The 13,316-nt window shown below is 41.5% G+C and overlaps 1 protein-coding gene across 1 annotated transcript in view; it reads right to left on the bottom strand.

Moving 5' to 3' along the window:
• Positions 1–9,969: 9,969 nt before the first annotated feature.
• Positions 9,970–13,316, bottom strand: part of LOC122922191 (protein delta homolog 1-like) — a 35,274-nt gene continuing 31,927 nt past the window's right edge. Inside the window, exon 6 of the mRNA XM_044272710.1 lies at positions 9,970–10,816. Coding sequence (XP_044128645.1) covers positions 10,099–10,816 — 718 coding nt within the window. The 3' untranslated portion in view covers positions 9,970–10,098. The remainder of the gene's footprint in view (positions 10,817–13,316) is intronic.

Below are 13,316 nucleotides of genomic sequence, written 5' to 3'. Positions count from 1 at the left end.
GCGCAGGGCAAGGGAGCACATCGGAGCATGAGATGCTCCGATGCTAAGATTAGGGGGGGCTGCCTGGGTGAAAAAAGGGGGAGTCTGGGTTCAGCTCTGAACCCGGACAACCCCTTTTCCAGATTTAGGTAATAAAAAAAACAGGATACTTACCTTCATCGTGGCCGTCCTGTTCCTCATAGAGTTCATTTAAAATCCCCAGTGCTTGCCATTTCAGTGATGAATTAAAAGATTCTGTATGGTCCTGGCCTGTGGAGAAAATCTTAAAGGCCAGATTTCTTACAAATAAGTCCACTTTCACACTGGCGTTTTGGCTTTCCGTTTGTGAAATCCGTTCAGGGCTCAGCGGTCCAAAACGGATCAGTTTGCATTCTGAATGGAAAAGGATCCGCTCAGAATGCATCAGTTCCGTCTCCGTTCCGCTCTGGAGGCTGCTTACAGCGTTTTGGTGTCCTTCTGATGAAACTGAGCCAAACGGATCCGTCCTGACACACAATGTAAGTAAATGGGGACGGATCCATTTTCTATGACACAATCTGGCACAATAGAAAACGGATCCGTCCTCCCTTGACTTTCAATGGTGTTCAAGATGGATCCGTCTTGGCTATGTTAAAGATAATGCAAACGGATCCGTTCTGAACGGATGCAGACGGATGTATTATCTGAACAGATCCGTCCATGACGGATCCTCACAAAACGTGAGTGTGAAAGTAGCCTTAGTGGAGGTCTTTCACAAAAAAAAACGGTCAAATTTAGCAGTGGGACAAAAGCTCAAAACCCAAACAAAGGCCTATTGTTTCAGAAACCAGCAACCTCCTGGAACCAATTAATAAACTTTTTATCTCAAACCCTTGGTTGAGACAAAAGACAGCTTGGATATGTTGAGGAAGGTAGATGGCATCCACATCCAACCATGAGTGCACTTAGCTTTTCTGCTGTCTGAGGCAAAAATTTAAATGGCACCCCTCCCCCCCCCCCCATGCCAATTTCTACCTTTCCCTCCATCCCTGCTGTTTTAAAGACATACGTACTTGGAAAATATTACATATAGCGCTACAAAACATACAGGAGAATACAGCGCCTCATACCTCTTACATCCATTGACGTCTCCTCTGATATAGATGTTCTCTTACCTCATCTTCTTCATTCAGACCAGACCGCCATGATGATTCCTGTCAGCCATGTCTCGTCTCTGCAGAGTTTTACACACAGACATCTTAGTTTCCTACTTTTCCATCATCCTGCCACCCTCAATACTGTGCCCGCAGTGCTACCCCATACTATACTGCAGAAACTATACGCCAGAAAATACTAACACCATGCAGATAGTGCCCCCTTCAATAATTATTGGTGCACAGTTCACAAAAAAATAACTGTGCCCAGCAAATATAGTATCCCTGGTACTAATTTTATAATGGACCCCAAAAATAATTGTGCTAAGCTGAAACTGTGCCAGGGTGGTCTCCACAGTAATAGTGCCCCCTTAAAGTCTCATCAATAGAAATAATTATCTGCCAGAGTGCCCTTAGTGTTAACAGTGCCCCCAGTAGTAATAATGCCCTATTGTACCCATACTAGTAATTATGTTCCCCATAGTCCCCCAGTCGTAATGTTTCTCCTTATAATGTGTGCCAGTAGAAAAATGCCACCTAATGTGTGCCAGTACAAAATGTCCCTATTTAGTGCCCTCAGTAGATGCCCCCGTAGTGCTCCTCCTCCGCATGGTAGCCCAACAGCATGGTACCAAATAAAAGACAATAAACTGAAATACTTACCTCCATGCGGCTGTCAGTGATGCGATGCAGTCCTCTTCTGGCCTGTTTCCTAAGCTGTACGCTGCCTGGCTCAGGCCGTCATCGTGTCGGCCACATGTACCTGTAGGTCTGAAGCCTATCAGAGGTAAAGGCGGGACAGGGAGACATTGATCATGTGCCCCATCGTAGCATCCAACTGTATCACCGTCCTGAGGATGGTGATACATAATTGACAGTGTGCTACTGGCAACAGGGGTCCTGCAGGCCCCCCTGGCTTATGGGCCCAGTTTCAATTGCGACCACTGCAACCCCAATAGCTACTCCCCTTGATCTATCCATATCTATAGCTACGCCCCTGATGAAGGGGCTTTAGTAATGATTCTACGCTGCAGCCTTTTTTATTGTTTGTCACTGCACAGCATACCATCCAGCCAGGTGACATTGTGTTATATTGTTGGCCGGTAGGTGGCATTGTGCTGTATTGTTGGCCTACAGGTGACATTGTGTTATATTGTTGGCCGGTAGGTGGCATTGTGCTGTATTGTTGGCCTACAGGTGACATTGTGTTATATTGTTGGCCAGTAGGTGGCATTGTGCTGCATTGTTGACCTACAGGTGACATTGTGTTATATTGTTGACCAGTAGGTGGCATTGTACTGTATTGTTGGCTTACAGGTGACATTGTGTTATATTGTATATACAAGTGAAGTAGCCAAATTCTGTTTGTTCAGGTTAATATTGTTTTGGATTTTCTTGTATCAAAGGCATATTCCCTTTTTATAATGTAATGGTTGTACACTATAGGGCATTATATAATGATTTTGAAGCAGTATTGACCTCGGGGACCTCGGCCTGTACAGAGAACAAAGTAACCAAGATCCTGCTACCGTCCAGCCACTCAGAACGAAAATGAAATACAGAGTCATTCAAGTGTGTTTTGTAAAATATTAAGGTTCATTTCATTTTCCCAAAATTGAGGCTCCTACCTGGTCATCTTTTTCTCATGGATAGTTTTAGCCACTTGTAATTTATAATCCTGTCCTACTGTAGATGAAATTATCTCTCCGTGCTGAAATTATGCTAATACACATCAGCCAATCCGAACAAGCAACGCTGCGGTGTAAAGTAGGAGGAAAGGATACAGCATGTCTAAGCCTTTGTTGAGAGTAATGCTTGATTTCAGACTCCAGAAGACAATGCAGCTAAGCAGTGTTGGACTGGGCTGCCTAGGGCCCACCAGTAAAATTTGTTTTGGGGGCCCACCGTACGGATACATTCAAATATTACCTGCTCACACAGCAGCAAGATGCTACCAGATGATTGAATGTGGGGGTCCCTGCAGCAACTTTGAGAAGGTAGGTCCTGGGGAAAAGAGAATACTGGCTAGCTTTTCTCTATACCTAGAAGTCATCTCCGCTATCTGATTGTGTCTATAATAATAAACTAAAGTTTATTTTCCATGAACATAGGCTGGTTTAGGTGCTGTACATTGAATATATGTAAGTAGGGCAGTAAGTCTACTGTGTTATGTTACACCTGTGCAGGAGGTGGGAGACTAGGGGTCCACTTTGCTCAGGGGCCCACTGGGGGATTCACCTGTACCCCTGTGGGCCAGTCCAAGCCTGAAGCTAAGCTTGAAGGAGTGCAGCGTGGAACATGAGGCATGAAAGGGCTGTAGGTAAGACAGAAGAATCATTTTAGTCTACCTCAGGTTCCAATGGACAATCAGAGGTGCACCTAGCCTTTCTGCTGACTGAGAGAAAAATTAAAATGCCTATGTGTGCCAGTAAAAAAAAATGCCCTCTTAAAATGCAAGCCAGTACAAAAAAATGCACCCTTTTATAATGTGTGCCAGTGCAAAAATACCCTTTTTAATCTGTGCCAGTGCAAAAAATGCCCCCTTATAATGTGTGCCGGTACAAAAAATGCCCCTTTAAAATGTGTGCCTGTAAAATAAAAAAAGGTCCCTTATAGTGTGCGCCAGTACAACTACACTGTTCTGTGTGCCAGTACAAAATATACCTCCTCTCAGTGCCCTCAATAGAACCAATGTCCCCATATTACCCACATATTGTGTGCCAATGTCCCCTACTGTGTGGCAGTACAAAAATCCCCCCTCTTAGCGCCTGCAGTAGAGCCAATATCCTCATAGTCCCCCATAATGTGTGCCAGTACAAAAAATGCCGCCCTTATGTACTGTACAAAAAAATACATCCTCTTAGTGCCCACGGTTGAGCTAATGTCCCCATAGTGCCCCCCTATATTGTGTGCCAGCAGTATTATTCCATAATGTGTGCCCCCAGTAGATCTCTCCATTGTGTTCTTCTCCTCTCCTTCCGTATAGTGGCCCAACAGCATAGTGTCAAATGAAAAAACAAAATTAAGTAAAATACCTCTGTCAGCAGGAATGCCGTTCAGCCCGGCTCAGGCGGGGCAATGATGATGATGTCATCGCACCGGCACCAACCGCTGATAAGCTGCAGGCACAAGGCCTGAAGCCGATCAAAAGGAACTGGACAAAGAGAAATCGCTCCTGTGATCTGCCGCAGCATTCAACTGTATTTTCGTCCTGAGAACAGCGATACAGTTGAATATAGAGAGATGAGTGTTTCCACAATAGAAGCGCTCATTTCCCTCAGCCCTACCACCGCCCCCACTTGTCTGAGGGGACCCTCACCTGAGGCGATCGCCTCACCTTGCCTAATTGGTGATGCAGCCCTGTGGACAATGCAGCCAAACTGGAATCACTGGTCAACTCATAACTGTGCCTACAGATTTACTTGATGTTGCGTCATCACACAAGAAGGCTGACAATGAGGGGCTGTAAAGCTCAATGGTTATCACTCAGCTTTTCGGGGTACAGATACAACAAAGCAATGGCTGAATTTCTGTCACGGAAGGTCTACAGAAAACTAGAAGACACAAATGAAGATCCGACTGACTTGATCCAAAACTAAGGAACAGGAGGGTAAGCCCTAGCTCTCTCCCTTACTGCTCAGCCTATGCAAAAATCTCAATGGTAGAAAATTGCATATCCTCGTTCCTCTGCTGTATGCACCTGAACACCCTATATTAGTGAGGGGACACGACCACCGGCTCCCTACACTTAATACGGAGGTTGTCAGGGTCACCTAGGATCAAGCCCACAGGCAAACAGAAATAAAGAAAACAGACTTATCTTGTGGATGCAGTAGTAACAGCTTCTAGCATCAGCACACTCCAGGAAGTTGTATAAACCGCAAAGTGATGCAGTATGGGAAGGGATTTAAAGGGATGCAATCAGTGCAACTACATGAAAGCTGAGAGAGGCTAACGAGATGAGAAAACGAAAGCAAAACAAAAGGAACCTCAAGCAGGAGGTTCTGAAGAACATCTGTCAGAGCTTCTCAGATGTCTGGTGGTGACAATTTCATTTTTAATAACTTGACTAAAGACACTAAGGAACTGAGAACACGGTGGAAAGGTAATAGGGTTATTATTCTGTATGATTATTGTTATTCTGACCATATGTACAACATGTGCAGCTGCATAGGGGCCTATTGCATCATATTAAAGAGGACCTTTCCCCTCTCCTGACATGTTTCTTTTAGTAATGACTTGCATCCCCCATGTAATAACAATTTTGGAACATCTATTTATTCTTATGAATTGCTGGCAGTTTGCAATGAAGATCCAGATGGGTGTTACCAGTTGGGGGTGTGTCCCTGCACAGTCTGACACTATCCAATCAGTGCTGCCAGTGTCCGATTATGCAGGGACACCCCCTACTGGTAACATCCAGCTGGACCTTCATTGCAAACTGGCAGTAATTCATTCAAAACTTCTAGCAGGAATAATAAAGGAATGGCATAACCTAGAGCCATAAGAATAGATGCCCCAGACTTGTCATTACATGTGCGGTGCATATAGTTGCTAAAAGAGACATGTCAGGAGAGGGGGTTGTCCTTACTATGCTGATAATGAGATTAGGTGAGTACCCATTATCAATAGGAGTAGTAACAGTGTGACTTACCTACTGTAGGTATTGTTATCATTTGCATTGATGTCCTTTTTGATGCATCTTATTAATTAGTTTACCTTGGAAGCAGCTGCTTGGAACGAATTGAAGTGTTTACTGTACAAACCCTTTAGACAGAACCTCAAATCTACGTATATGACGTCCACTGCCCCCGCCACGTCTAGAGCTTCTAGTGTAGAATTAACTCCTCGTAGCAGCTGGTTAGTCTCATGCCTCAGATTCCCATGCTAATATTTGGTTACAGAAGCGGATGAATGAAATATTTAAAGGGGTTGTCCAAGATTAGTAAATAGTAGGACACAGGCAGGGGATGGTTTAAAAATAACAAAGTAATCACCTACCTGTTGAATCTCTCGCCAATCGAGTGATGCCGGTCCAATCTGTCTCAAAGAGACATTGTTGAGACCAATGATTGGTTGCAGGGGTTTTCGAAGTGATGCCAGCCCTGTATGCCAAGACTGGGACAGCAAAGCTGGAATGGTGGGAAATTCAACAGGTAAATCTCTAAACTCCTAGTGCACTCCCGGGGTCCCGCTGCATGCACATTGCACCATTGATGCCAGGGCAAGTACGCTCTGCTTCACTGCACATGCGCCAAGACAACAGCTCATCACAAGACTTCCAAGGGCCTGGAGATAAGGTTCCCTTGTCCTTAGGGATGTTGGGGTAGATTGAGGCAAGAAACAGCTTGACTTCTCTCCTGAGCATCTCCACCTCCAATACTGAAAATATATAATTTCCATATGGTGCATGCACGGATTCGATTGCTTTGCAAATGCCTCTGACAGGTTCCCTTTAGAAGTATTCTCCAGGACTACTAGATATAAATCTCTTTACATATTTCAATATATCAGTTTAGGTGAAAAACTGACATCTTCCTCACCATGCAACAGCCTGGAGCTTCAATTCTCCAAATATTCAGAAACTTACTCAGGCCTCAAAATATCAATTTAATGAACAGTAAAAAGAAGACAAGAAGCAGGAGGAGGAGGAGGAGGAGGAGGAGGAGGAGGAGGAGGGAGGTGCAGCTGCAGCTTCTCAATTAAAATGCATGATGGGAAGAGAGGATGTTTGTCTCCAGGAGCTCTATGAACCTCCTCAGTCACCAGAAACTCCATCTAGTGTCATACTGTGAATCATAGACAGGGAGGAGGGAGGTGCAGCTGCAGCTTCTCAATGACACTACATGGGGAGAGAAGAGGGTCTTTGCCTGCAGTATCTCTATAGATATTCTTAAAGCTCCTCCACCATTAAAAAAAATCCATCTAATGTAACACTGTAAATTGTAGACAGGGAGGAGGGGGAGGGGGTGCTGCTTCTCAGTGACATAGCTTTATATGGAGAGGGGAAGCAGCAAATAAGAGACATCTGATTGGCTCAAGGCTTCAGACATCACACCAGGATGGGCCCACCTACTGTGCAGGTATCAGGAGCACACTTCATACCTAACCTTGGACATTTTAACCCTCTCCTCCTGGTTCTGAATACTGGCATAAAATTCCCTTTTGATGCAAATTTGCACAGACTTTGCCCCTTTTGTGTTCCAGGTCTTTTGGGATATATGCATCAAGAATGCTCTAAATACATAATCTGACACTTGATATTTGTAGAAACGTTGCATCTTTTATAGATTTATTATGTTTAGAAAGACAATTTCGGATTGGTAGCAGCAATTTACATGTACAGAAATGGAGCAGCACGAGACATGGGTGCTATGTACAAGTCTCCGGGTGGCGTCTTACCATCCCCTGAATAACACATTTTTAACATACAGGCAGCCCATGGACGGGACATATAACATGGGGGTCAGCTCTAAGGCTGGGTTCACACCTGAGCGTTTTACAGCGCGTTCCTACGCGCTGTAAAACGCTCAACAGGCAAGAACCAATGATTCCCTATGGGAATGGTTCACACCTGAGCGTTTTACAGCGCGTACGATCGCGCTGTAAAACTCCCGAAGCCCCAAGAAGTACATGAGCTTCTTTGGGGCGTCTTGTCGCGCGTTCCCGTACATAGACTTCAGCGGGAACGCGCGACAATGGGCGTTCGCTTGTTCCGGAGCCGCGTATGTGAGACGGAGAATCGCGCATACAGAGCGCTCCATCGCGAACGCTCAGGTGTGAACCCAGCGTTACCCTGTCCCCCTGGTCTTATGAACCTGCATAAGGCTCCTCACAGCCACAACTACTGCAATGTTAACAAAAAAGGGCATCAACATAAATCAGCACAGTAGGGGTCCATCTTTGATTTTGCATGAGAGGCCCCATTTGTTCTACGCCTGGCATAGAATTTTATGAATTATAATGGTTTGTCATAGTTCCAAGATCTGACCAAGTAGTTAAAGGAAAACTCCAATCATCCTATAAATGTAACGCTGATAACTTTGATTAGGAAACCAGCGAAGATTGGGCTTGAAAACTTCAGAATGAGTATTATAAGCACCTTATTATTTAGATCTCATAATGCAGCATTCTTCTAAATCCGGGTAACATGTCACATGACTATGTGTACCTGCAGGGCAAGGGAAATACCACTAGGGGGTGTAGTTGGTTGGTTGGGTCCACACATTGGTTTGTCACTGATTTTATTTCCCTGCCTACTAAAACATCTGCCTTGTAGGGTTAAGAAAATCTATTTTAACCCTTTAAGAGTTTTTTTTTTAGGAGGGAAAACATGGATAATGAGCAGACTATCGGCTGGTGATTGGTGGTGGATCTGTGCACAATCAGAATAAACGTGTTGTGGTGCAGAACCAGGCAGAGCTAGACAAAAGGATGTGCCATACAAATACTGTAGGGGTCTCTGGAGATTCATGGAGGTCCTAAATTTGGACCCTCCCCAATCTCACATTGATGGCTGCTATTTTTAAGAAAAAAAATAAGAAATATGTGTATATATATATATATATATATGTATAACTCATGAGGTACTGCCTGGTTCTCCAGTGGGAGGACTCATCTTCCATATTTAAAGGGGTTGACCACTTTCTGATTACTGTTCACCTATTTGTTTGTAAGATGATTATAAGACATTTACTAACATAGCCTTTGTTGAAATTCTGCACCATTTTCTATATGCCCCCTTGTTTGCAAAGTTTTTTGTGCTGTCCACACCGAGGTCCTGTCCATAAGATGGCTGCTTATGGAGGGTCATGTGACCAGGCAGATCACCTCCACGTGATGTCTCCTGTTTTTAAATACGCTGCACCTGTCATCTGCAAGAGACATCACAGAGATGATTTGTCTGGTCACATGACCCTCCATCATCGGCCATTTTATGGACAGTACCTATATGTGGACAGCACAAAAGACTTGGCAAACAAAGGGGCATACCTAATGAAATATAGAAAATTGTGCAGAATTTTAACAAAGACTATATTAGTAAGTGCAATATAATCATCTTACAAACACATTGGTCACAAGTAGCCAGAAAGTGGCAGACCCCTTTAAGCTTTTGGCAACACTATGATGTTGATATTGGCTGAAGGGAGGCTGTTATATATTAAAGAGTTAAAGGGTTATGTGTTAAATAGATTGTACAGGATAAAAAAACTGTCTGTTTTTATCCAGAAATAATGAAGCAGAGCTGCAATACCACAAACCACCTGTGGACAGGGATGGCACTGTTTTAGGAAGAAAGCAGACATGTTCTAATCCTGGACAATTATTTTAAGTGCAGTAAGTGCAGTATCGCTTATATGTTGGATTAGACCAGGCATGCTCAACCTGCGGCCCTCCAGCTGTTGCAAAACCACAACTCCCAGCATGCCCGAACAGCCTACAGCTATCAGCCTACAGCAGGGCATTGTGGGAGTTGTAGTTTTACAACAGCTGGAGGGCCGCAGGTTGAGCATGCCTGGACTAGACTAAAGCAGGTCATACACATTAGATAAGTATCAGCTGAATTATGGCCGATCGGTTGTTCAAATGATCTGACCACCAATAAACCACAACAAGGTGGGCCAGCACAAAGGCTTGCATCTGGTCAATCATGCAAAAAAACTTACATTTTCTGGCGGCAACAGCCCAAAAAAATCCATCCTGATAGATAAGTTTTGGCCATCATGATTGATTTTCCGCTTAAAACTTTGACATGATCGCCAGATAAAATGGTCAAATTTCAGCCAGCATTTATCTTGTGCATATGGGCAGCTTTAGACTTTGATTCAACAAGGGTTCACGTGGCAAAAAAAAACAAAAAACAACATTCTTTTTCTGAGCCGTCACCCTTGCTCAGAAGATATGGTATGCAAGAAACACTGGAATAGGTTGCGATGACTCAACCGAGAGGTGGTCTAAACTTTGACCCCCTTTATACCCCATTTCTTTAAATAGTGGTGTAATTCCTGTTATAGTTAGCAATTTTAACCTTTTCAGGAAAAATTATTTTGACATCATTGCCCTCTTCTCTGTTGGATTTCATGTAGAAATCCTTTTTCTTACGGATAAGGTGGCTGTACTTGGCATTGGCCAACCAGGTCTCGCACTTTGAGAAGAAAACAATTCCGGTCGTGATCAGGACAATGAGGCAAGTTAGAAGACCCAGGACAATGAAGCAAATGATCTGACTCCTGCTGAGGAACGCGTCCATATTGTGGACTGTCTCCTTCATTGTGATCTTCAAGACTTCGTGCCCTTGGTGTGGAAAAATCTTGTGGTGGGACTGAAAATGATAACGATTGACCACTGCATGGACCTTCTTATTTGTATTCAGTACATCACATGTAGCGCCTGTGTATTCAGGTAGACATGCGCATTGAAATCCTCTGATCTTCTCATGACAGGTTCCACCATGGGCACAGGGATTACTGCTACACAATGATGTGACTTCCTTGCAAGACTGACCCCTGAACCCTCCTGGACACTTGCACTCAAATCCTGTGTCAACATTAGTGCAATTACCACCATTTGCACAAGGGTTTGGGTAGCAGCCATCTTTCTTTACTTCACAGTTATTGCCTTCAAAGCCTAAAGGACACTGACAAGAAGCTAGAGAAGCAAAGCCATTGTTGTCTACGCAGGTCCCTCCGTTCTTGCAAGGAGACCTGTAGAAAAATATAAAATCACACATGGAAAGTCAGTCAATGAATCTGAAAAACTTCATGGTTCTACCACAGTACACATTTTTTCCAACATGGATTGGACCTCAAAAACAGATGTGAGAATTATGAATTAAAACACTAATATACTGCGCCTTATCTAAGAAGACTACTTTAATAAGCCCCCCACATAATAGAACATAACTACTATAATACTATTACTATGTACAATAATATAACTGGTATAATACTGCTCCTATGTTCTTATGTACAAGAATATAACTACTATATTACTGCTCCTATGTACAAGAATATAACTACTATAATACTGCTCCTATGTACAAGAATATAACTACTATAATACTGCTCCTATGTACAAGAATATAACTACTATAATACTGTTCTTATGTACAAGAATATAACTACTATAATACTGCTATGTACAAGAATATAACTACTATAATACTGTTCTTATGTACAAGAATATAACTACTATAATACTACTCCTATGTACAAGAATAGAACCACTATAATACTGCTCCTATGTACAAGAATATAACTACTATAATACTGCCTCCTATGTACAAGACTATAAATACTATAATACTGCTCCTATGTACAAGAATATAACTACTATAATACTGTTCTTATGCACAAGAATATAACTACTATAATACTACTCCTATGTACAAGAATATAACTACTATAATACTGCCTCCCATGTACAAGAATATAACTACTATAATACTGCTCCTATGTACAAGAATATAACTACTATAATACTGCCTACCTATGTACAAGACAACTAAATCACACTAGCTAGAATACTGCCATCCTATGTACAAGAATATCAACTACTATAATACTGCCATCCTATGTAACAAGGAATATAACTACTATAATACTGCTCCTATGTACAAGAAATATAACTACTATAATACTGCCTCCTATGTACAGGGAATCGAACAGCATAATACTGCTCCTATGTACAAGAATATAACTACTATAATACGGCCACCTATGTAAAAGAATATAACTACTATAATCTGCATCCTATGTCAAGAATAATAACTACTATAATCTGCCTCCTATGTACAGATTTTATACCTACTATAATACTGCTCCTATGTACAAGAATATAACTACTATAATACTGCTCCTATGTACAGAATCGAAACTGCTATAATACTGCTCCTATATACAGAATATAACTGACTATAATACTGCTCCTATTTACAAGAATAGAACTACTATAATACTGCCACCTATGCACAAGAATGTGTCGAGCGTACTATAATACTGCCCCTCCTAGGACAAGAATATAACTACTATAATACTGCTCCTATGTACAAGAATATAACTACTATAATACGCCACCTATGTACAAGAATATAACTACTATAATACTGCTCCTATGTACAAGAATATAACTACTATAATACTGCCTCCTATGTACAGGTATATAACTACTATAATACTGCTCCTATGTACAAGAATATAACTACTATAATACTGCCTCCTATGTACAAGAATATAACTACTATAATACTGCCTCCTATGTACAAGAATATAACTACTATAATACTGCCTCCTATGTACAAGAATATAACTACTATAATACTGCTCCTATGACAAGAATATAACTACTATATACTGCCTCCTATGTACAAGAATATAACTACTATAATACTGCCTCCTATGTACAAGAATATAACTACTATAATACTGCCTCCTATGTACAAGAATATAACTACTATAATACTGCTCCTATGTACAAGAATATAACTACTATAATACTGCTCCTATGTACAAGAATTAACTACTATAATACTGCCATCCTATGTACAAGAATATAACTACTATAATACTGCCTCCTATGTACAAGAATATAACTACTATAATACTGCCTCCTATGTACAGAATATAACTACTATAATACTGCTCCTATGTACAAGAATATAACTACTATAATACTGCCTCCTATGTACAAGAATATAACTACTATAACTACTGCCTCCTATGTACAAGAATATAACTACTATAATACTGCTCCTATTGTACAAGATATATACTACTATAATACTGCTCCTATGTAGCAAGAATATAACTACTATAATTACTGCCTCCTATGTACAAGAATATAACTACTATAACTACTGCTCCTATGTACAAGAATATAACTACTATAATACCTGCTCCTATGTACAGAATAACTACTATAATACTGCTCCTATGTACAAGAATATAACTACTATAATACTGCTCCTATGTACAAGAATATAACTACTATAATACTGCTCTCCTATGTACAAGAATATAACTACTATAATACTGCTCCTATGTACAAGAAATATAACTACTATAATACTGCCTCCTATGTACAAGAATCTAACTACTAAATACTGCTCCTATATACAGAATATAACTACGTAATACTGCTCCTCTGTACAAGAATATAACTACTATAATACTGCCATACTATGTACAAGGATAATACTGCTCCTAT

This window comes from Bufo gargarizans, chromosome 11, assembly GCF_014858855.1.
Source record: "Bufo gargarizans isolate SCDJY-AF-19 chromosome 11, ASM1485885v1, whole genome shotgun sequence".
Taxonomy (NCBI): Eukaryota; Metazoa; Chordata; class Amphibia; order Anura; family Bufonidae; genus Bufo; species Bufo gargarizans.
This window is presented reverse-complemented; position numbering and strand designations above follow the sequence as displayed.